The sequence below is a fragment of the Microcebus murinus genome, chromosome 4 (genome assembly GCF_040939455.1).
Source record: "Microcebus murinus isolate Inina chromosome 4, M.murinus_Inina_mat1.0, whole genome shotgun sequence".
NCBI lineage: Eukaryota > Metazoa > Chordata > Mammalia > Primates > Cheirogaleidae > Microcebus > Microcebus murinus.
The window spans coordinates 15731369-15757023 of NC_134107.1; the positions used below are offsets into that span (position 1 = coordinate 15731369).

At 39.0% G+C, this 25655-nt stretch overlaps 1 protein-coding gene across 1 annotated transcript in view; it reads left to right on the forward strand.

The window, feature by feature from the left end:
• OSBP (oxysterol binding protein) overlaps positions 1-19120 on the forward strand; it is a 37001-nt gene extending 17881 nt beyond the window's left edge. Inside the window, exons 8-14 of the mRNA XM_012759843.3 lie at positions 3258-3503; positions 3939-4059; positions 12444-12547; positions 14680-14775; positions 15476-15657; positions 16468-16688; positions 16773-19120. Coding sequence (XP_012615297.1) covers positions 3258-3503; positions 3939-4059; positions 12444-12547; positions 14680-14775; positions 15476-15657; positions 16468-16688; positions 16773-16915 — 1113 coding nt within the window. The 3' untranslated portion in view covers positions 16916-19120. The remainder of the gene's footprint in view (positions 1-3257; positions 3504-3938; positions 4060-12443; positions 12548-14679; positions 14776-15475; positions 15658-16467; positions 16689-16772) is intronic.
• The last annotated feature ends 6535 nt before the right edge of the window (positions 19121-25655 follow it).

A 25655-nucleotide genomic window follows, 5' to 3' on the forward strand; every position in this document is an offset into this window, starting at 1 on the left:
TCTCTGGACCTAAGCTAGTAATATTTAGGCTTGTTCAGCTGTATTGTTGATTAAATAAGCCTTATGGGCTAGCTTGAGAACTTAACTTATTTTTATAGCAAATTTTTTTAAATTAAAAAAGCTGCATTAGAAGCATCTAGAATGTCAACAAAACGGCTGTAACTTTTTTTTGCAATTACAGAGTGGTATTCAGTTAACAGAATAATTGTTTCGTATAAGCTACCATCAGAGACGACTGAAGATGAAAAAACTACCATCCCCATATGTAACTAATTTGTGCTGTGCACCAACAAGAACCTACTTTAAATTTCCATGCCAATTTACAACCCCCATATTGTACCAGGCAAGGTTAGTGGCTATTGAAAATACCACCAGGGCATGGTTAGCTAAAGACACATTAGGTAGTGTGTTAACTATACAAAACAATACACTGTATAGTTTAAAAACAAATCTTACACAGCCTTATATTTCAATTTTTTTTCTTTAAGAGGAGTAAGTTGTATACAGGGAGGTTAAATGCTTTTATAAACTAGGAAAAAAAACTTGCTAGAACCAACTTATTCATCATCATCATCTTATTATTATTCCTCTTCATCTTCCTCCTCTTGCTTGCTTTTTTCAGCCTTGACAACTCCCTTTTTTCTGCATCAGGCCTTCCTTTAGCTCGGTGTGCAGCAATATCCTTTTCCTATTTTTCCTTCAGCTTTGCAGCTTTCTTTCCATAGGCTGTTTGTCATCTGCAACAGTATTATTCCACATCTCTCCCAGTTTCTTTGCAACATCAGCAATGGATAGGCTGGGATGTTTTCCTTTGATTTGGGGTGATACTTGGAACAGAACAAGAAAAAGCCTGAAGGAGCCTCTTGGGTACATTGGGACCCTTGAACTTTTTTGTTTTCCCTTTAGGAGGGATGTAGGTTTTCATTTCTTTTTCATAACAGGCCTTGTCTGCCTTTGCCATATCTTCAACTTTCCTTTCTCTTTAGCAGACATGGTCTTCTACCTCTCTGAGCACTTCTTAGAAAACTCTGAGAAGTTAACTCAAGCATCTGGATGCTTCATCTGGTGCTTCTCCCAACAAGTTTGCACAGAGAATGCTTATGATGACATTTTGCCTCTCTGCTGCTTAGGATCTCCTCGGCCCATGTTTAGTTATTTTTCCTTAGCAAGGCAGAGAGTTGCCCAGTGCCCATCCAGCTCTCACTTGCCCCAGTGCTGTCTCTATGGAGCTAAATGTACTACAGTGACTGTCCAGCAAATTTTTTAAGTAGTAAAATGATTTATAATTCCAAACAGTTAATTTAAAAACTAACTTTTTTGGAGGTAGAGGAGGTGGGGAGTGTGAACAATGTTTCTTTTGTTCACTTCTCTACACCTAATGAGTAGCACAGGGTCTGGTACACACACTCAATAAACATTTGTGGAATGAATAAGTAAATAAATGAATGAATGAACATCTTCTCCCATGTATAATCACCACCTCCCATCCCCTGCCATGCATACTCATAGATACTTGCTTCATCCGATGGTTGAATACCCTAAGTTGGCTCTAAAACTTAAAAAAAGGTAAGAGTATGCACAGCCTCTTCTCAGCACCCATCACAAGTGCTTTCCAGGTCAGAAGTACAGCTCTCCAACCTCAGGTAAGAAATCAGAATCCTGGCCTGATGCAGAACTGAACTCAGTGAGACTGGGCCATTGTCTAGTCCAGGGTGGTAGATGATATTGTAAAGTAATCTTTTCACTAGTCAGGACACACCTGTACTTAAAATTTATTATCCTTTCTTTCCTCCCCCAAGAATTTTAAATACCTAACTTCCTTTCTGGGTATACTTGTACTAAAATACATTACATTTTTTTTTTTTTTTTTTTTTTTGAGACAGAGTCTCGCTTTCTTGCCTAGGCTAGAGTGAGTGCCGTGGCGTCAGCCTAGCTCACAGCAACCTCAAACTCCTGGGCTCAAGCAATCCTACTGCCTCAGCCTCCCGAGTTGCTGGGACTACAGGCATGAGCCACCATGCCCGGCTAATTTTTTATATATATATTAGTTGGCCAATTGATTTCTTTCTATTTTTATAGTAGAGACGGGGTCTCGCTCAGGCTGGTTTTGAACTCCTGACCTTGAGCAATCCGCCCGCCTCGGCCTCCCAGAGTGCTAGGATTACAAGCGTGAGCCACCGCGCCCGGCCTTACATTTTTTTTTTTAATATATTTATTCAACACATATTTGATGATGGTCTCCTTTGGGCTGGGCATTGATGGCTCTTTGGTATGTAGTGCTGAACAGAAGAGGCTTGGTTTCTATCTCGAAGAGCTTTCAATTAGTGAAATAAATGAAAACATTGATTTCTGCCACTCATTGACATGAACAGTTGACCCAGGAGAATGGGTTGCTTGCAGGTTAAATCTTAGAGTTGTTCTACTGAGCAAAGGCCTCTTCTTTTCCCAGTGATTTGCTTTTATCACCTTGACATTTCAGTATCTGTTTCTCTAACCTCAAAAACAAAATTTAGGCCGGGCGTGGTGGCTCATGCCTGTAATCCTAGCACTCTGGGAGGCCGAGGCGGGCGGATTGCTCGAGGTCAGGAGTTCAAAACCAGCCTGAGCGAGACCCTGTCTCTACTAAAAATAGAAAGAAATTAATTGACCAACTAAAAATATATATACAAAAAATTAGCCTGGCATGGTGGCGCATGCCTGTAGTCCCAGCTACTCGGGAGGCTGAGGCAGGAGGATCGCTTGAGCCCAGGAGTTTGAGGTTGCTGTGAGCTAGGTTGACGCCATGGCACTCACTCTAGCCTGGGCGACAAAGTGAGACTCTGTCTAAAAAAAAAAAAAAAAAAAAAAAAAAAATTTAGGGCTAGGCACGGTGGCTCACGCCTGTAATCCTAACACTCTGGGAGGCCGTGGTGGGCGGATGGCTCGAGGTCAGGAGTTCGAAACCAGCCTGAGCAAGAGGGAGATCTCGTCTCTACTATAAATAGAAAGAAATTAATTGGACAACTAATATATATGGAAAAAACTAGCCGGGCATGGTGGCACATGCCTGTAGTCCCAGCTACTTGGGAGGCTGAGGCAGCAGGATTGCTTGAGCCCAGGAGTTTGAGGTTGCTGTGAGCTAGGCTGACGCCACGGCACTCACTCTAGCCCGGGCAACAGAGTAAGACTCTGTCTCAAAAAAAAAAACCAAACAACAAAATTTAAACTCTCTTATACACATGTGGGCAAAGTTTTTATATCTATTCTTTTCCTTCCAGGTGAATTTTAATGAGCCATTGTCCATGCTTCAGCGCCTTACTGAAGATCTGGAATACCATGAGCTATTAGACCGAGCTGCAAAATGTGAGAACTCTCTAGAACAGCTATGTTATGTTGCAGCTTTCACCGTGTCCTCCTATTCCACTACTGTCTTCCGGACCAGTAAGCCATTCAACCCACTCCTTGGGGAGACCTTTGAGCTGGACCGATTAGAGGAGAATGGGTATCGATCCCTCTGTGAACAGGTAAAGGAGCCTCAGGACCATAACATTTCCTTTCTGAAGAAAGGGATGATTTTTTTTGGTAGATCCCCATGAGTGTTATGCTTGAAGAAATTCTAGTCCCTATCATCCCAACCTTCCTTCTTTTCCTTCAGAACTTCAATGGTGGGGGGGGTGGGGGAGCTAGGTGTATTGGTGTACACCTCTAGTCCCAGCTCCTCAAGAGGCCAAGGTGGGATGATCACTTGAGACAGGATCAAGATCTGCCCGGGCAACATAGTGAGACTCTGTCTCTAAAAACAAAACAAAAAAAACTTTAACACTGGAGGCCCGGGGATTCACCTACTGTTGTGGGTATAAAAATGTCAAGTGTGAGTTTTGGGTGTTTCTCACAAATTAATAGGCAGCATCTTTTCCTTCTCCTATCTGCTTTCTTAATTTGAGCCTGATTTCTTCAAGGTGAGTCATCATCCCCCTGCTGCTGCGCACCATGCCGAGTCCAAAAATGGCTGGACATTGCGTCAGGAAATCAAAATCACCAGCAAGTTTCGAGGCAAATACCTCTCCATTATGCCCCTCGGTAAGGCCACCATCTTTGCAAGAATTAGTGCTTCAGGAATAAAAGGTTTTCTGGCATCATGGAGCAGGTAATCGGTTCAGGAATCAGGATACCAGAGGTCTTATCTAGGCACTGAACCTCACTAGCTGGCTTTGGGTTACTTATTTAACTTCTTAGCTATCAAATGAGTGAGAAGGCCAGAAACTCGTTAGGGATCCATCCAATCATAAATTTTTTATCTGCTTAGTTATATTTAATGTATCTTTAGGCACTATTTTAGAACATGAATTTTAGCAGGCTTTTTTTTTTTCCTATTTCTATCTCTTAACTGGTGTTTTTCACCCCATTATGCTAGCAATCAGAATCTGTAAATTGAAACTCTTACTATTGCAAGGTTAGATTTCTTGGTTAACCCCTTCCCTTTCTCCTTTCCTTTCTCTTCTCTTTCTTCTTCTAATTGATGGGCTAGGTATCATTTATGTAATGGCTGAATTTTAGCTAAAATGAAGCTTTATTTTAAAAGATCGTATTGGATTACAAGTTAATTTTGTATCAAGATCAAAAGGTGCAGGCGTGAGATTGGGAATCTAATATGCAATGTTAGAGAGCCTATACCTTAGAGAAAATGTGATTATTGAAAAAGTGTAGTAGAGATTCTCACTGCTTTCTTGAACCAGAGCAGCCACATTTGGCCACGTATGTACTGAAGAATAAATCTACAGAAAGAGAAAGAAGCACAGAGCAGATAGAGAAACCAAGTAGCTCCCAAGAGACAGAGCTGACAGTAACTCCCTGAGCTCCTGGTGGCTTTCCATTTCCAGGTTCTAGTCTTTACACGAGACGTAGCTGTAGTACTTGAATATTACAGTAGAGGTTTCTTCTTTAGTAAATTCCCCTTTGCTCAGAAATACAAAGTATAGTAGGTATAGTGCAAACTAGAAATTAGCCAGAAAAAAAAATCCAGAAATATTTTGTAATATGTTAAAAAAGAAAGTAACTAAAGTGTCAACTCTATTATTTCAAGCTTAATATGCAAAAGCCCCTTAGATGAAAAGGAGACTAAATGATAGATTAGTCTTGATCTTTGCTGAGGACCTTTAAAATGCTTCTAGTTGCTTATTTGTCTTTGAAACTAACAATTTCAGGTGTATTAGGTTAAAAGTAGTAAATGCCTGGGATGTTCACACCTAATTTGCAGAACTTGGATGTTAGTGGTCATATTGCAGTATGACCATGGAGAAGAGTTTCACAGGCTCCTTGAAGATCTCTAAAGGGATGAATTCCAAGGATAGTCATATATAGTCAGCCTTCTATATCTGTGCATTCCACATCCATGATTCAACCAACAAATTGGATAGAAAATATTAGGAAAAAAAACAACAATAAATAATAATACAATATATATATATACCCAATATAGTGTAACACCTATTTATATAGCATTTACATTGCACATACATAGGTATTATAAGTAATGTAGAGATGGTGTAAAGTATATGGGAAGATGTGTATAGTTTATATTCACCATTTTATGTAAAGGACTTGACCATCTGTGAGTTTGGGTATCTACTGGGGCTCCTGGAAGCAATCCCCCATGAGTACCAATAGATAGCTATACATTTAAAAGATAACCAGTGAAATGTTTCACATTTTCTCTATAATTTGACTAATCTAGACTTCAGTGGATGAATAATTATATGAACATGGTATAAGTGGTGGGTCTAATTTTTTGCAGTTAAAAAATGTCTTTGATAGCATTCAGATTCCTGTGGTTATTTGAGGATTTGGGTCACCAGAATGTGTGGTCGTAAGTCCCTCCCTCTATCAGCTATTTGCTGAGTATCTGCCATGTGCCAGGGCATGGTTCTTAGTGTTTGGGAAATATAAATGAACAAAACAAAAATCCTGACCTTCCTGGGAAGATTGGGAAAAAAAAATAGACATGGTTCTAGACATTGGCCCTAGAGATGGCTGTATTTAATATTTTTGGATCAGTGATTTGAAAGGAGACTCATGTAGTGAAATTTTCACACTAACACAATGGCACTCATCTCTCAGAGGGTGAATTGTTAAACCAGTAGATATAACTGAAGAAAGATATATATACAGGGTTGTAAGTGAGTGAGCAGATGGAAGATTGGTTAACTCCAGTATATTAAGCATAAAGTAATGAATTTAGGGAAAGTAATTTAAACTATTGTGGTGATAGTTAAGATAGCATTTGAGTGTTTACTGTGGGTCAGGTGTTGATTAAGTGCTTCTAATGTATTAACTTATGCAAACCTAATAATAATTTTATGATAGGTACTGTTATTGACATTTTTTTTAAATGATGAAAATGAGGCATAGATAAGTTGTCAAGGTCACCCAGCTAGTATGTGATCTGAGCCGAGGCAATCGGGCTTCAGGGCCTACTGTTTTAACCACTAAACTATACTAAAAAGGGGAGAGATTACAATCTATCAGTTATAACTAGGAGAAGTACATTGAAGACATCAGTCCAGTATTCTAATTGAAGTCTAAAAAGACAGGACAGTTTTAAGGTTATTTGGTGGCAAGAAAACTTTGCACAAAATTATGGTTCCGTTAACTCCACTTTGAAAACGTCATAGCTGTGCCTGAAGAAAATCTAATACAGAACAATGAAAGTACCTAAAAGTATTTGGAGGCAGTGGCAATGAGTCTGGGTCTCCCTATAAAAGAGATTAAAAAGATTAGAACTCTTGCAATCTGGAAAGAAGAATGCATCTAGAAAATATAATTCAAGTTTGCAAAATAATGCATGCTATTGTAGAGGGGAAATATGCATTTGTTCATTAAGTTCCAGGATGTTGAAACTAGATGGTAGCCTTGAAGTTTAAAGAGATATATTTAAATAAGGGTATTATTTTATAGTTTTGGAGTTCTCTAACCTAAAGGGAATTATAATTTGAGAATATATTAAAACACCCCCATTCAACCTGTTGATCCTGTGTCAGTCATACAGCTCTGTGGACCTTGGATTTGCCCTTGAGTGGCACCCTAGTCAAAAAATTCCTCTCATATATTTTATTATTGATCTAATATCTGGAGTATTTAATCCATTGACTTTTACTAATAACTACTGATAAGGTAGGATTTATATCTGCCATTTTGCTATTTGTTTTCTACACATCTTATGTCTTTTTTATTCCTCTACTCCTCTGTTACTGCCTTTACTTATGTTAATTAGATATTTTCTGAGTGTACCATTTTAATTCCTTTGTCTTTTCTTTACTATATTTCTTCAAGGTATTTTTATAGTGGTTATCCTGGGTATTACAATTTACTTCTTCTAACAATCTAATTCAGATTAGTACCAACTTTTTTTAAGCAGTAAACAAAAACTTTGCACCTATATAAATCATTACCTTTCTCCTATTTTGTGCTTTTATTTTTATACAAATTATATTTTTATACATTATAACCCTATCAACACAGTTTTATAATGTTGCTTTATGTAGTTGTCTTTTAAATCATTTAGGAGAAAAAAAGAGTTGCAAGCAAAAACTACATTTTTACTGTCTTTTGTATAGTTTAACTGTAATTACCTTTACTGGTCTGTTTATTGTTTAGCATGGATTTAAGTTACTGTCTAGTGTCCTTTCATTTCAGCCTAAAGTACTCTCTTGGTATTTCTTGTAGGGCAATTCTGCTAACTCTGAATTCTTTCAGTGTTTGTTTATCTGGAAATGTCTTAAATTCTCCTTTGTTTATGTAGAATAGTTTTGGTAGATATAGAATGCTTGCTTTGACATTATTTCCTTTCATCCCACTGCCTCCTGGCCTCTATCATTTTTTTCTTTTCTAATTTGTTTTATTGTGGTAAAATACATATTACAGAAAATATAGCATCTTAACCATTTTAAAATGTATAGCTAAGTGGTATTAATAAATATATTCATAATGTTGTACAACCATCACCACCATCCATCTCTAGAACTCTTTATCTTGTAAAACTGAAACTCTCTAGTCATTAAACCATAACTCTCCATTCTTCCCTTCCTCCAGACCTTGGCAACTACCATTCTATTTTCTGTGATTTTTAACTACTCTAAATACTTCACATACTTACCTGGCAGGAGAGATACATGATCATAAGTACCTCACATAAGTAGAATTACATGGTATTTGTCCTTTTGTGATTGGCTTATTTCACTTAGCATAATGTGTTAAAGATTCATTCCTATTGCAGCAAATGTCAGAATTTCCTTCCATTTTAAGGCCGAATAGTATTCCATTGTATGTATATATTAATAATACATTTTGCTTATCCATTTATTTGTTGATGGACTCTTGAGTTGCTTCCATATTTTGTTATTTTGAGTAATGCTGCTGTGAACATAGGTATACAAATATCTTTTTTTTTTTTCTGACCCCCCCCCATACAAATATCTTTTTGAGATCCCACTTGCACTTCTTTTGTTGATTATATACCCAGAAGTGGAATTGCTAGATCACATGGTCATTATGCTTTTAATTTTTTGAGGGACCACTATATTGTTTTTCACAATGAATATACCATTTTACATACCCACCAACAGTACAGTACACAAGGGTTCCGGTTACTCCATACCCTTGCCAACACTTTTTTTTGTAAGTATTCTCTCCCATTCTGTGGGTTGCCTTTTTACTATTGTCTTTCCTTTGATGCACAAACTTTTTTAATTTTCAGGAAGTCCATTTTGTCTGTTTTTTTGTTGTTGCTGTGCTCTTGGTTTCATATCCAAGAAGTCATTGCCAAATCTAAGGTTGTGAATCTTTTTGCCCAACATCGTCTTCTAAGAGTTTTGTAGTTTTAGGTCTTATGTTTAAGTCTTTGATTCATTTTGAGTTAATTTTTGTATACGTTTATTAGGTAAAGGTCCAACTTTATTCTTTTGCATATAAATATCAAGTTTTTCCAGAACTGTTTGGTGAAAAGACTGTCCTTTCCCCATTCGGTAGTCTTGGCACCCTTGTCAAAAGTCATTTGATCATATAAATGAGGGTTTGTTTCTAGGCTCTTTCTTCTAGTCCGTTGGTCTATGTCTGTATTTATGCCAGTACCACAGTTTTGATTATTGTAAATTTGTAGTAAACTTTGAAATCAGAAAGTGTGAATCCTCCAGCTTTGTTCTTTCTCAAGATTGTTTTGGCTATTTGGGGTCCCTTCAGATTACATATGAATTTTAAGATGAGTTTTTTTATTTCTGTGAAAAACATCATTAGGATTTTGATTAAGATTTCATTGAATCTGTAGACCACTTTAGGTGGTATTGTGCATCTTAACAATATTAAATTTAATAATCTATGAACATGGGATGTATTTCCATTTATTTATGTCTTTAATTTCTTTCAGTAATGCCTTATAGTTTTTGTTTGTTTGTTTGTTTTTTCTCAAATACTTCCTGCTTGGAGCCTTATAGTTTTTACCTCCTTGGTTAATTCCCAAGTGTTTAATTCTTCTGATGCTATTATAAATGGAATTGTTCTTAATATCTTTTTCGGATTGTTCTTGTTAGTGTTTAGAAATGCAACTAATTTTTGTGTTGACTCTATACCCTGCTACTTTGCTAAATTCATTTATTGGTTCTTACAGGTTTTTTTGGGTTTTTTTTTTTTTGGTGGAATTTTTACCATTTTCTACATATGAGATCAAGTCAACTGTGAACATGGATAATTTTACCTCTTCCTTTCTATTTTGGATGCCTTGTATTTCTTTTTCTTGCCTAATTGCTCTATAGAAGCTGTGAAAGTGGGCATTTTTGCCTTATTCCTGGTCTTAGAGGAAAACCTTTTAGTGTTAAACCATTGAGTATGATGTTTGTTGTGGAGTTTTCATATATGGCTTTTATTATGTTGAGCTATTTTCCTTCTGTTCCTACTTTGTTGAATGTTTTTATTATGAAAGCATATTGAATTTTGTCAAATGCTTTTTCTGCACAATTGAGATCATTTGTTTTCCTTCATTCTGTTAATGTGTATTACATTCATTTTCATAGGTTGAACCATAATTGTATTTCAGGAATAAATCCCACTTGGTCATGGGGTATGAGCCTTTGACTATGCTGCTGAATTCAGTTTCCTAGTAATTTGTTGAGGATTTCTGCATCACTGTTCATAAGAGATATTGGTCTGTAGTTTTCTCTTTTTTTGCAGTGTCTTTTTCTGGCTTTGGTGTCAGGGAATGCTGGCTTTACAGAATGAGATAATGGTGGAGGAGGTATTAAGAGAGTTAGGATATATTTAGGTGGAACACCTATTTTGAAGATGTTTGTGAAGATTTAATGAGATAATGCATAAGGAAAACATAGCTCAGGACCTGGTACAGCAGAAGTGCTATCAGCAGAGTTGCTATTATTGTTAATATATTATTATTATTATCATTAATGTCATTGCCTTCATTGTTGTTATCCTCATCAGCTACCTATCAGGGCTACTTTAATCTTTTGTATAAGACAGACATGCCTAAACTACAATTAAAGTGTTCTTTTCATTAGTGGTTACAAAGGGAACTTATAGAGTGAGTTATACTGTTATTGGAATTGACTGTATTATTCACTATATGTCTTTTAAATTTTTTTATTATTTTGAATCCTCAATTACCTCTGCTTAAACCACTGATACTGGTATTCATTTGAGATCAACTCATAGGAACAGTAGTCAACTATATGAGTGCCTATTATGTTTCAAGTATTTCACTGAGCAAATAAACAGACATTTACTATATAACAGAATGTGGTTTACAGATAATAAAACTGAGGTTTGGGAAGTTAAAAACATTCAGAGTGCGATACTGTACTGCAGTTTTGATGATAACCACCCAGAGTTCGTGCAGATTCCGTAAATTAAAAGCACAATCTGCGAGAAGACTACCCTTGCTTCAGATGCTAGCAGTAAGTTTGGCGCTCTATAAGCTACTTGACTATGAATTTAGGAGTTCCAGCCACTCCTGCAGTATGATGATTCATTAGAATGACCCACAGAACTCAGAAAAATGCTACACTTAGGATTACACTATTATTTAGTGTACAAATCAAGACCAGCCAAATGAAGAGACCCATAGGGTGAGGTCTGGGAGGGTTCTGACACAGAGCTTTTGTGTCCTCTCCCCATGGAATCAGGGCATATCACCTTCCTACAACATTGATGTTTTCACCAACTAGGAAACTCCACACAGCTTTGGTGTCCAGAGATTTTATTGGGGTTTCATTATGTAGGCTTGACTGAATTATTTTCCATATGATTCAATTTAATATCCAGTCCCCCTTTCCTCTCTGGAAGTCAGAAAGTTGAGTCAATTATCAGTCAAAGCTCTAATTCTGCCGGGCGCGGTGGCTCACGCCTGTAATCCTAGCACTCTGGGAGGCTGAGGCGGGCGGATTGCTCGAGGTCAGGAGTTCGAAACCAGCCTGAGCAAGAGCAAGACCCCGTCTCTACTATAAATAGAAACAAATTAATTGGCCAACTAATATATATATAAAATTAGCCGGGCATGGTGGCGCATGCCTGTAGTCCCAGCTACTCGGGAGGCTGAGGTAGAAGGATTGCTTGAGCCCAGGAGTTTGAGGTTGCTGTGAGCTAGGCTGATGCCATGGCACTCACTCTAGCCTGGTCAACAAGCAAGACTCTGTCTCAAAAAAAAAAAAAAAGCTCTAATTCTGCAATCACTTGATTGTGATCTTTCTGGCCTGGCTTGCCCTCATCTTGAGTGAACTCATTAGTATTGACTATCTGTTGCCTACTATGAGTCACTTCATTAGCATAAACTATTAGGGCCCATCATAAATAACAAAGATACTCCTGTCACTTGGAAAACCACAAGGCTTTAAAGATTCCATCCTAGGAACCATGGACAAAGACCAGACATACTCTTTATTATACAACACAGGGTCACATATCTAATGAGGGCTAGAGACAGGATTGAATCCAGTTCTGTCTGATTTCAAAGCTTCTGCTCTACTACTCCATTTTTACTATTAAGGCCCTTAGATAAGTGGCTTGTTTAAGGTCAGACATCTAATTACTAATAATAGGGCCTGGCCCCTGGTACTGACTATTTCTATACTACTGTATGCTCCTTCCACAATGCAATTTTATTTTTTCATGTTGGGACATAATTGAATCGTTTCTGTAGATTTTGCAGTTGGTATTGTAAGATATAGCTCCCTAGCTAAGATATATCAGTTATCAATGTCTGTTATCATTTAGTTTATTCATAGATTTAAAATAACAAGTGAAAAAATTCAATCGATGCTTTCAGCATTTAAATTTGTAAGTTTTTTATTTTCTTTTTAAAAGTATGAAATACCAATAGAAGGAAATTAATCCATTGCTATTTCTAGTCCACATGGTGCTATTTTTCTAATATTTGGCTTAATTTGTATACCTCTTTCTGCTTCCAGGTACCATCCACTGTATTTTCCATGCAACTGGGCACCACTACACTTGGAAAAAAGTTACCACAACAGTACACAACATTATCGTGGGCAAGTTGTGGATAGATCAGGTGAGCAAAGGTATTCCAGGTGCTTCTGAAGTTCAGAAGAATACCTTCTTCGGTATGTCTTTGCAGTATTTAGTACATGTGAACTGATCCCAGAATATTATTAGTTTATCGGTTTCTCTTAAGGAATTTCTCTCAAGTAATATCCCTACCTTCACCTCCCCAAGTTTCTATCCCACAAATTATTATTTATAAATGACCAAATTACAACATTCACTAATGACTACTGGGACTGTGTTGGGCACTAAGAAGGGTACAAGGAAATAATAAACATGGCTCCCACTCTTAATCTTTTCATTACTCATCAAACATTTGGTACCAGGCAGTATGCTGGGTCCTAGGGATACAAAGTCACATGAGCTGTTACTCAAGAAGTTATTATATCTGGCTGGGCGCGGTGGCTCACACCTGTAATCCTAGTACTCTGGGAGGCCGAGGCGGGCGGATTTCTCGAGGTCTGGAGTTAGAAACCAGCCTGAGCAAGAGTGAGACCCCATCGCTACTATAAATAGAAAGAAATTAATTGGCCAACTAATGTATATATATAAAATTAGCCAGGCATGGTGGTGAATGCCTGTAGTCCCAGCTACTCGGGAGGCTGAGGCAGGAGGATTGCTTGAGTCCAGGAGTTTGAGGTTGCTGTGAGCTAGGCAGATGCCACGGCACTTGCTCTAGCCTGGGCAACAGAGCGAGATTCTGTCTCCAAAAAAAAAAAAAAAAAGAAGAAGTTATTATATCATTAGAGATATATGACAAATGTGTAGCTTGAAAACTTTTTAACAAAATACACTAGTATAAAAGATATACTAAGATAATATATTTAATTGTCAGTTTGCTCTTAAGACATTGGTTGCAGGCCAGGCATGGTGGCTCACGCCTGTACCTAGCACTCTGGAAGGCTGAAGCGGGAGGATCATTTGAGCTCAGGAGTTCGAGACCAGCCTGAGCAAAAGTGAGACCCCTTCTCTACTAAAAAAATAGAAATTAGCTGGACAACTAAAAATTATATGTATATATATATATATATATATATATACACACACACATATATATATATAAATATAAAAATTAGCTGGGCACGGTGGCACATGCCTCTAGTCCCAGCTACTTGGGAGGCTGAGGCAGGAGGATCGCTTGAGCCCATGAGTTTGAGGTTGTTGTGAACTAGGCTGATGCCACAGCATTCTAGCCTAGGCAACAGAGTGAGACTCTGTCTCAAAAAAAAGACAATGGTTGCAGTAAATTCACAAAAGGGAGGGAATACTATCTTCTGAGCAGTCAGGAAAGGCTTCACAGTAGATGTGGGAATTAAGCTGAGCCTTGAAGAATATTTGGGATTTGGAAGATAGAAAGGAGGGGGAAATGGAATGAAAACAGTGTAGAAAGGCCCATCATAGGGGATCTTGAAATTGTGAGTACTTTGATTTAAGCAGGAAAGTTCATAAAAGGTACTAGTGAGGGATTGGTTTGGAAAGAAATTATTTTGTGAAAGTTAAATTATTATGTGAATTTCAGTATTTGTGCTGAAGTTCAAATTATACCCTTTAGCATGTGAAACACAATTCAAAACAAAATAAAAGGTCATGTGGTCTTGATCTCAACGTGAAATACCAAGGTTACATAGGGATTCTATCGCATTTCCAAGATTAGCTAAGACCTGAATCTTTTTTTTTTTTGGGGGGGGGGAGACAGAGTCTCGCTCTGTCACCCAGGCTAGAAGTGTCATGGAATCAGCCTAGCTCACAGCAACCTCAAACTCCTGGGCTTAAGTGATCTTCCTGCCTCAGCCTCCCTGGTAACTGGGACTATAAACACGTGCCACCATGCCTGGCTAATTTTTTCTATTTTTAGTTGTTTGGCTAATTTCTTTCTATTTATAGTAGAGACAGTGTCTCGCTCTTGCTCAGGCTGATCTCGAATTCCTGAGCTCAAGCAATCCTCCCGCCTCAGCCTCCCAGAATGCTAGGATTACAGGCGTGAGCCACTGCGACTGGCCTAAGACCTGAATCTTAAACAAAGGAGTGCTAGAATGTAAGACTGAAAAGTAAAGAATTACGAGGCATGGGGTTTGGCAGACACTGAAGCCATCCAGTCTTAATAAAACTAATCTATGATTTTTTTTTTTTATTTTACAGTCGGGTGAAATTGATATTGTGAATCATAAGACGGGAGACAAGTGTAATCTTAAATTTGTTCCTTATAGCTACTTCTCACGGGATGTTGCAAGAAAGGTAAGGGAAGTTGAAATTTAAATTTTTTCCACAAAGTGCATATCTCTTAGAAAGCCTACTTGTTTGGGGCTGGTGTGTGTGTGTACATATATATGGTGATTCAGAAAGGTAGAGGTGAAGGAGAAAGCAAGAAAGGGGACTATATTCCATTACTGAACCAATTCCTTCTCTTTTCTGGAAAAGACAATAAGTGAGGAAGTGAAAGTCAAGAGCAATGAGAGATTGAAAATAGGAAACACAGAGGAAGGACTAATAAAAGAACTGCAGGAAGAAGGTGTGGGCAGTTTGACCCCTGTGAAGTTTAAGAGAGAGTTGTGTGTTACCACTACAAAGGAATTGTACCATGAGTTTCTGTGGAAGAGTGAAGAATAGCTGGGGATTTAAATCTCTTTATAGGTCTGTATGATTTCTGGAGAGAAGAAAATATAATTCTGAGTACCAGTCAGATGCTTTTCCTACATATATCATTGTATCAAAAATCCTTATACAACAAAAAATTATAATGAAACCCCCAAGTCATGGCTCAGTTATTTCAAGTAGTAAAAAAAAATATAACAACAACATAATTTGGATGACTCCATGGTATTTGTTATGACAGGATTTCACCAGTATTTACCCAGGACTTTAGTTTCCAGGGTAGTCAGGTAAGCTAACTCACAGTGAATGCTACATACCCAAGCCCTGCTCTCCACCCTTGCAGGTAACAGGGGAAGTAACAGATCCATCAGGAAAAGTTCACTTTGCCCTTCTGGGGACATGGGATGAGAAAATGGAATGTTTCAAAGTGTCACCAGTCATTGGGGAAAATGGGGGTGATGCTCGACAGAGAGGCCATGAAGCAGAGGAAAGCAGGGTCATGCTATGGAAAAGGAATCCTCTACCGTGAGTATCAGTATGCATGCTGCCCAGATACTATTTGGACCTTAATGGTGGAGGAGTACTGAAGGCATTTCTTCCTGCCTTCCCACTTCATTATGTGAGAGATTGAACAAGGGAAATCAGAACTTTTAGAGAGATTACTAGAAAGTTGTCATTGTATGATTTTAATTGTAGCATGTTTTTCCCAAGAAAGTTCAAACTAACCAAACCACATTTTCCAAAAAATATTTTATGCTTTCTAAAGATCCTTTGGATTGTGATTCAGAAGGATATTTTATAATTTATTTAAAATTGTATAATTTAGAGCAAAACAATTCAAAAGTGGCTAGAGGAGAAAGGTGCCTATCACCTGTTAACTATTTTAGCCTAAAGGCCCAGCAGCAACAGAATGGTCCTGCGACAATGTACAGGACTTTGGAAACAAGACGGAGGCTGTTTGTCTCCCCTGTCATCATCTGGTACATTCAGTTTGTAGTAATAGCCAAGATTATCCCAGAAAGAGGTTAAAAAGAAAGCCAAGGAAACAGGAATGGGGAATTTTAACTTAATAGAATGTTTCATTCTTCCTAATGAAAATAGATAATTTCACCCGAGAGCAATACAATCCCAGAAGGGTATCCAATTGAGTGATCCTGGGGAGGGGATGGAGAGTGATCCAGTTTGGCTCCTAATTAGGGGTACCTGACGTGGTCTTAGCTTCTTTTTATTTGTAGAACAACCTTGGTGATACAGTCTTGGCAGTGTACTTAGTTGTTACTCTTTAAGTAGGGTCTGGGCTCTGGTATTATTCTCTTTCTCGTCCTTTACTTTCAGGAAGAATGCAGAAAACATGTACTACTTCTCAGAGCTTGCTCTAACTCTCAATGCCTGGGAAAGCTGCACTGCCCCCACAGACAGCCGGTTGCGGCCTGACCAGAGACTGATGGAAAATGGGCGCTGGGATGAAGCAAACGCTGAGAAGCAGCGCCTGGAGGAAAAACAAAGACTGTCCAGAAAGAAGAGAGAAGCAGAAGCTATGAAAGCCACAGAGGATGGTAACAAACTTGCCTTCTACTCTTTTTTCTTGATGTGTGGAGATTGCCAGCACTGATTTTTTCTTTACCCTCTTTCCCTTTTAGGCACACCGTACGATCCCTATAAGGCACTGTGGTTTGAGCGGAAGAAGGACCCTGTTACCAGGGAGTTAACCCATATTTATAGAGGAGAATACTGGGAGTGTAAGGAAAAACAGGACTGGAGCTCGTGCCCGGACATTTTCTGAAATGGCAGTAACAAAAAGGAGGAGGATCTAATGGAGAAGAGGACAGAGGATATGTGGGAAAGCTGGCAGTTGTGACTCTCTTACCAAGTGCTTTCCTCAAGTTTGTCTGTCTTGACCAATCATTTTTTCCAAATCAATCACCAGAAGCAGACACCAGTGGTGGTGATTGGCTGGTTGCCTTAGCTGATTGTAACTGAAATCAACATACTAGATACCTGTGTAAGGGAGAGGTGTAGTGGCTGAAAGTTAATGTTATTCCACATCTGCAAAGTCAAGTATTCTTGGCTCTTCTTTCTCCCTCTGCCCCCAGTTAAGATGATGTCATTCACCCTCCCCTTGTAGTACCCTGCTCAGCCAAGATCTGCATAAGATTATAATTTAGAGGCATTTTGGTGCTGTTCAGAGCAAGAGCTGATATTAGAAGAAGTTCCTTTAAAAAGAAACACGTAACACTTACCGATGGAGACATCGTGAATGGTTGCAGTGGAGCTTAGGTATGACATTATGAAATATGTTCACACATGAGTTCAGTTTCATGGGATGTCCGTGCAGAGATAACTGAAGTATTGGAACATCTGCAAGAGAGATTGCTCTGTAGGGCTGGAATATTCAGAGTTACATTCTTGGAAGTTTCCATTTTTGCTTGTGTCAAACACCCCTCTGCTGTTCTCCATCTTCTTTGACAGCAACTGGAGACCATTGTGGTGGTTGGTAAGAGGGTTGCATTCTCCTCACAAAGGAGTTTTACAGACTTCCTCAGGCAGAGAGCTTCTGAGAACACAGACAGAGGATGGAAAATGACTGCTCGCCACTTTTGCTATTCCACTTCCCCTTCACCCCCATCCCTCATTGTCTTTCTGGCTTCTCTTCTCTCTCCCGGCAGGCACAGTACCAATTTGGGTCTGTGCCCCAGTATGGAGCAAAACATTACCTGCCCCATTCTGATATATTTCAGAATTTGAGAGAAGTTAATCTGGAACAAAAGTTTTTACCATCTCTTAAGCCTCATGGACTGGAGCCACCTCTGGAATAATGTGTTAAATATCTGTATATTATATATATGTAGAGAAAAATCTAATTTTTTTGTTTGATTTTCCTCCTTCCCATTAAGAATCTTGTTTTTTGATATCCCTTGTCTCCCTGGGACTCTCTCTTGGACACATGTTGATATGGATTGGAACTTCTCTGCTTTCCATCATTTAGGGGCAGACAGATTCAAAACCTGAGCAGGATCACATCTGGCAGTTACTGAACAGGGATTGTGTCTATGATTTGAATCATGGGGTGCCCTTTGCTGTCTAAACTCTGCTCTCCTAATTACCTGACTCTTGAAAATGAAATCCTAACCTCTTTGCTGCCTCTTTTCTTTTCTTTTGGTAGGAAGACTATGTGTACAAAGTCAGGAGGGTAATTTCCAGGTTAATTCTGCTTCTGTCGGGCACACAAGACTAAATCCCAAAAGAAATTTTTTCCTAGGATATGGGGATGAAAGCACCATCACATGAGGTAAAGAAGAGAACTTCCTCTGTTGGGCCCTGGCTTCCTTCTTTATTTGTTCTGTATTTATTTTAGTGGTCTTGTTCAGAAATAGAACCCCTGTGTAACCCACCCTTGGTTGAGGATCACAAATTGAGGTGCCTTCCTTGTATGCTTTTTGTTAGTGTTTTTTGTTTTTGTTCCTTAACTGCTGAGCCTCAGCCAGGGTGGGTCATGGGGGTCAATATCATTCCAGAGGAAGCCATCCCTGCGGGGAAATTGGATTTATACTGGGTAAATTAGTATTTTCATTCCTTCCCCACTATTCCTTCCCCACTATTCCTTCCTGGCTGTAATAAACATGAGAAAGGAATGACCTTGACTGCTGGGGAATTTTCCTCCCAAGAACCCTGTTCCCAACACAAGGGATTTAGCCAGGGCTTCTTCCATGGGGGCCCATGAAAATGGTGACCTCAGCTATACATAAAGTGGGAATTCCCCAGGTTGAACTTCCCTGCTTTTATCCCTCTTTTCTTCCTCCACTGTGTACACTACATTTTTGGCTTGATCCCCAATCAGATTCATGCTAACGGAAGCAGCTTAGAGTCCTTCAGGTGGAATAAAGTCACACAAAAACAAAACTATATATATTTTCAGTTTTTTTGCCTTATTGCTTTTTTTTCCAAAAAAAAAAAAAAACTACTAAATTAAATAATTTTTAAAAAGTAATATTGTTGTCTGATTCACTTCTACTCCTGGACAGGAAGTGGTGGTGGGGGGGGGGGCGGAGAACTGGTCCAGTGGTGATTGTTCTGCCTGGGTGTCTGGATCTTCTTGTCTTCATGAGTAATTGATAGAAAAACTGATGTTTCAACTGTTCAACACCACTCTGGATGGCCCATGAGCAAAAGAGTAGTTTTAACAACTCCTGCCGCGTCAATGTAGGTAATTATCAATGTCTCACCTTGGTATAGGAGAATATTTTATTTATTTATATTTATAGAATAGCGAGATGGAGTAGGAGAGGGAGGGAGTGAGAGAAAGCTGATATAGGGGAATAGTTGCTAGTGGTTTTGATACTGGGCTTGCTTCACCTCCAAACTTAAAAATTTAGTTTTTATTGATGAATTTAATTTCTGTTGCCCATTTAGATTCTCAGATTCTTAGCTCTTTCATGTAGGGATTGAAACTCTTTTGAGACATTGAGTTTCAATTTGAAGACATTTGAGAAAAGTAATGATATTGAGCATGTCTGTTTAGGTTTTCACTGTAAAGTTCATGTTCTGGGAGGAAATGAGCAAAGTAACCTAGGGGTCTGGAGGGGGCTTAGATCAGAGCAAGCACAATTCCTGCCTTTAGGTGGGACTTCACATTTACTAAGTACCTGCTTCTTTGTACAGGGTGCTGAGATAGGAACTCCAAGCCAGCATACGCTGGCTTACACATAAAAAATTTTAAGAGGAAAATAGGCCGAGTGCGGTGGCTCACTCCTGTAATCCTAGCACTCTGGGAGGCCGAGGTGGGTAGATTGCTCAAGGTCAGGAGTTTGAAACCAGCCTGAGCAAGAGCGAGACCCTGTCTCTACTAAAAATAGAAATAAATTAATTGGCCAACTAAAATAGATATAGATATATGTATATAAAAAACATTAGCATGGTGGCACATGCCTGTAGTCCCAGCTACTCAGGAGGCTGAGGCAGAAGGATCGCTTGAGCCCAGGAGTTTGAGGTTGCTGTGAGCTAGGCTGATACCACGGCACTCTAGCCTGGGCAACAGAGTGAGACTGTCTCAAAAAAAAAAGAAAATTTTTTTAAGAGGAAAATATTGCAATAATTTTAAAGAGGAAGAGAGAAAATCTAATTTACGTAATTCACTCAAGGTCACATAGCTGATGGATTAGTCACAGTGTTGGAATTCAAAGCTGGGTTTGTTTAACCCTGGAGTTTGTGACCTCTACAACCATGTGCTCTGGGAGAAACTCTCTGGGTTGGAAGGCAGCTGATAATTGGGTACTTTCCTCCCAGATTACATCACATCATGCTGAAATGCACATTGCCATTTCCAGAAGCTAATTAATGTAGACAGAATCATTTATTTTGAAGCTTCACCTGAATAAGGAAGCTTTCTTGAAATTCAGCCTACAGTCTTCATAGCCATAAAATTAGCTAAATTGTCAGGGATTATTTTCTAGCCTGCTTCTTGGGGAGGCCACTTATCTGTTCACTGATTCCCACTGCTGGATTTGATGATTTTTTCTAGCAAGCTAAAAGCTAGAGACCCTTAACATTTGTGACAGCTGCTTCCTACATTCTTGAATATTACGATTGTATATGATTTTCTAGATTAGGGGCAATCAAATGTAGCTGAAACATTTAATGATCCTTCCTCAAGTCCTTGAATGTGACATGATGTGTTGGGGGTTGGATCCTGAGGGGTCTATCATGAATAGTCATTCAAAATATGAGACAGCAAAATTATAACTTATTACACTTGTCGGGGACCTCTAAAGTCCCACAAAAATGTTAAACCTATACATGTCAAGGGTCTCCTCCACTTTTAGCAAGATAACTGAACCAACCTACAGTATAGTCCTGAAAAGAAGTGTAGGAAAATCTTTGGAATTTATTCACCATAGCTGTATACCTTGTGAAACTCTAAGATTGCTATAAAAATTTAGAACTTGCTTTTAAAAATTTATAAAACTTTTGCCCAGGACTGTACCCTACCCAGTAGAAAGCATTCCAAGCCTTTCATGACTTTCCCTTCCAAAGCTCATAAACCAATCTGAGGTTATACTATCCATAGCCTTTCCTCCCTACTGTCTTAAGTAAAGTGCTCCTTCATTGGTTCAGGGGAAGTAGGCAGGGTGACCAGATGAGGCAACTTTAAAGGCAATCAATTAAAGAGCTCAAAATCTTCTACAAATAATCTTGCAGAGGTCACATCTTCTGAGCTTGACCAGGTGATGGTAAAGGCTACTAAAGAACCAGTTGGTCCTGAGATATGGCTAGGAATGTTTCCATTCACTCATTCATTCCAAATTTACTCCAGCCGGTTATGTAACACACATTGGGGATACAAAGGGCAAGAAAAAGATTAGGTAAGCAGGCAATTGCAATCTAGTTTGGTAAGTGGCATAAAAATACTGCAGAGGGACAACTAGCCTGTAGTGGGTGGGGAGGCAGTGGACAGGGACATGTCAGAGCAGACTGGAGGAGAATGTATGTGAGCCCAGTGGTGCAGGTTAAGTAGGCATTAGGAAGAGGGCGATGTGGAAAATGCTGCCTGGACAAAGATCAAGGGCAAGCAGAGAACACTGAGCTCTGGTACTGGAGAAATGTAAGGCCCGCATCGTGGGAGGCTTTATATGCCATATTTTTAAAGCACTCTTGGTTTTTGTTTTCAACTAGGAAGCCAGGGAAAGGTTTTGAAGCAGGACAGTGTGTTCCAGCAAGGGAAATAAATTGTAGTTAAGACCACTTAAGAAGTTGGAGAGGACATGAAGATGAAGAGAAATGGAGGGATTCCAGAAATAATGAAGTGGAATGAAAGCATTCAAGTGTGATTATGGATAGAGAGTGGAAGGAGGAAGGAATTCATATTTTTCTGGCTTTGGAGACCTAGGTAGAAGGACATGGTAAGGTAAACAAGTTTGGAGGGAAAGAGAGGTTCATTTTTGGATATCTTTAATACAGGGTCCTGTGGAGAGGTCGAGTGAACAATTTGAAAAATGGTTCTTCCATGTGACAGCTAAACTTTTGTGAAAACGGAGGAATGGGAGACTGAGAGGAACTTCACATTAAAATCACCTGACCAATTGAAAAATATATAATACATAAACCCCATCTGCAGAGATTCTAATTCAATTAAGGCTAGGGCTAGTATAATTATATATATGTATATGCTTATATATATATATATATATAATACAATTTTATATATATATATATAAAATAAGAAGGAATTGACTTGCCCAAGATCATAGGCAAGTTATATATATATAAAATATATATTATAGGCCGGGTGTGGTGGCTCACGCCTATAATCCTAGCACTCTGAGAGGCTGAGGTGGGAGGATTGCTCGAGGTCAGGAGTTCGAAACCAGCCTGAGCAAGAGTGAGACACCCATCTCTACTCTAAATAGAAAGAAATTAATTGGATAACTAATATACATAGAAAAAATTAGCCAGGCATGGTGGTGCATGCCTGTGGTCCCAGCTACTCGGGAGGCTGAGGCAGGAGGATCGCTTGAGCCCAGGAGTTTGAGGTTGCTGTGAGCTAGGCTGACGCCATGGCACTCACTCTAGCCTGGGCAACAAAGAGAGACTCTGTCTCGAAAAAAAAGAAAAAAAAAATATATATATATAATATATAGGCAAGTTATATATACATAAAATATATATGGCAAGTTATATATATACACGTGTGTGTATATATATATAAATAAGAAGGAACTGACATTCCCAAGGTCATACACAAGTGACCAGATGAGAATTTAAATCCACTCTTTGTCATTAATATACACAGCCTAGGGCAAGTCTATACTACTGTATTAGTTTTCTATTGCTGCATAACTAATTACCATCAACTTAGTGGCTTAAAACAACCGTTTGTTAGCTTATAGTTCTGTAGGCGAGAAATCCCACATGATGTGGCTGGCTTCTCTGCTCAGGGTATCACAAGGCTGCAATCAAGGTGTTGACCGGGTTGTTCACATCTGGAAGCACTGGGGGTAAATCTCCTTCCAAACTCATTCTTGTTGTTGTCAGTTTCTTGCAGTTATAGAACTGAGGAACAATTTCCTTGCTGGCTGTCAGCTGGGAGTCACTCTCAACTCCTAGAGGCTGCTCACATTTTTGCCATGTGATCTCCTCCATCTTCAAGCCAGCAAGGAAGTGTTGCATCCTTCTTGTAGTTTGAAACTCTGACTCCCTTGTGCAACCAGCTGGAGGAAACTCTCTGCTTTTAAAGGGCTAATGTGATTAGGTTAGGTCCACCAGATAATCACATATTTTATTTTTTGTGGGTTTTTTTTTTTTTTTTTTGAGACAGAGTCTCGCTTTGTTGCCTAGGCTAGAGTGAGTGCCGTGGCATCAGCCTAGCTCACAGCAACCTCTAACTCCTGGGCTCAAACAATCCTGCTGCCTCAGCCTCCCGAGTAGCTGGGACTACAGGCATGTGCCACCATGCCCGGCTATATATATTAGTTGGCCAATTAATTTCTTTCTATTTATAGTAGAGATGGGGGTCTTGCTCTTGCTCAGGCTGGTCTCGAACTCCTGACCTGAAGCAATCCGCCCGCCTCTGCCTCCCAGAGTGCTAGGATTACAGGCGTGAGCCACCGCGACCGGCCTCACATATTTTAGAGTCAGTTGTGCTATATAATATCATGTAGCTATATATTATATATCATAAAACCTAATAACAGGTTGTCTTAGTCCATCTTGCATTGCTATAAAGGAATATCTAAGGCTGAGTAATTTATAAAGAAAAGAAGTTTATTTGGCTCATGATTCTGCTGTATAAGAAGCACGGTGCTGGTATCTGCTTCTGATGGGGGCCTCAGTAAGCTTTTACTTATGGGGGAAGGAAAAGGATGAGCAGATATTTCATAAGGCCAGAGAAGGAACCAGACAAGAGTAGAGGAGGTACCAGATGCTTTTAAACAACCAGCTCTCATGTGAACTATTAGAGCGAGAACTCACTCACTACTACACGGAGGGCACCAAGCCATTCATTAAGGATCTGCTCCCATGACCCAAGCACCTCCTATTAGGACCCACTTCCAACACTGGAGATCACATTTCAACATGAGATTTGGAGGGGACAAACATTCAAACCATATCACAGGTTACAGGTTAATAGGATGGATTTCATAGTCCCAGGGATTATGCATGGGAGGGTGTCTTGGGGGCCATTTTTGGATTTTCCCTACTACAACTACCCAGGGAAAACAAGAGCGTGAAGCTTAAGCTAAACAAATGATAGGCTCTTGAATCTGAAAATACTTTGAAGCCACTTAGATTAGGCCTGACAGCCACAACTTCTCACCTCGGAAATACCCTTTCCTTAATCTCTCTTGAGAAGGGCTATCTAGAATCATCCTCCATTTTAAGTCTATTGTTTATAAATTTTAAACTAAAGTCATGTTTTTATTTCAGGTTATAACAAGACCATGTTATCTTTTATTTATGAATCAAGTGAATATGAAGCATTGACTCATTCTAAGTAATAGCCTTATGGAGTTTATTTAAAACATGTTTAAGTGAATAAATGCAAGGGATGCAAAATTAGGAAATGGGAGGTGGAGGTGGAATAAAATCAGCATATTATTAAATCACAGCTTGCTTTTTAGAGTTTGAGAGAAGCCTGAGCTAATTCCATTTTTTGACTATATATATATGTATATTTAAAAATGAAAAAATGCCAAGACGGTATTACAAAAGTTGAGGAATATTTTTAATAGTAGATTTTGCAAATCAATGCTTTTAACAAATACTGTACAATTATTCCATGTATACCTCATGTGGAAGTAACACTGAAAGTCTACATTTGAAGCCTTTACAAATGGCCTTCCTGTCCTCTTCTATAAATTCTCGGGTCCAATTTGAGGTTATCTGTACAAAACAAAATGTTCTTATCTTTTGACCTTGCAAAATCTGCCTTCACACAAGAACAAATATATACAAAAGAATATTTATTGCAGTATTGTTTTTAATAATGAAATATATTAACAAGTAAAAATGTCCATCCTCTGGGAAACTGAGGCAGGAGGATCATTTGAGCTCAGGAGTTCAAGACCAGCCTGAGCAAGAGCAAGACCCCCGTCTCTACCAAAAATAGAAAGAAGTTAATTGGCCAACTAAAAATATATAGAAAAAATTAGCCGGGCATGGTGGAGCATGCCTGTAGTCCCAGCTACTTGGGAGGCTGAGGCAATAGGATTACTTGATCCCAGGAGTTTGAGGTTGCTGTGAGCTAGGCTGATGCCAGGGCACTCACTCTAGCCTGGACAACAAAGTGAGACTCTGTCTCAAAAAAAAAAAAAAAAAAAAAAAAAAAAGTTCATCATTAGCAGTTTGATTAAATAGATTGTGTTATACAATCCAGTACTGTGCATGGATTAAAAAGCATGAAATTGGAGAATCCCAACTTTCCTCCTCCTCTCCCCTCCTTCCTACCCCCTCCTCCCTCCCCTCTCCCCAGGCCCCCCAAAAGCATGAAATTGTTCTACATAACTGCCATGAAAAAGTCCATGGTTTAT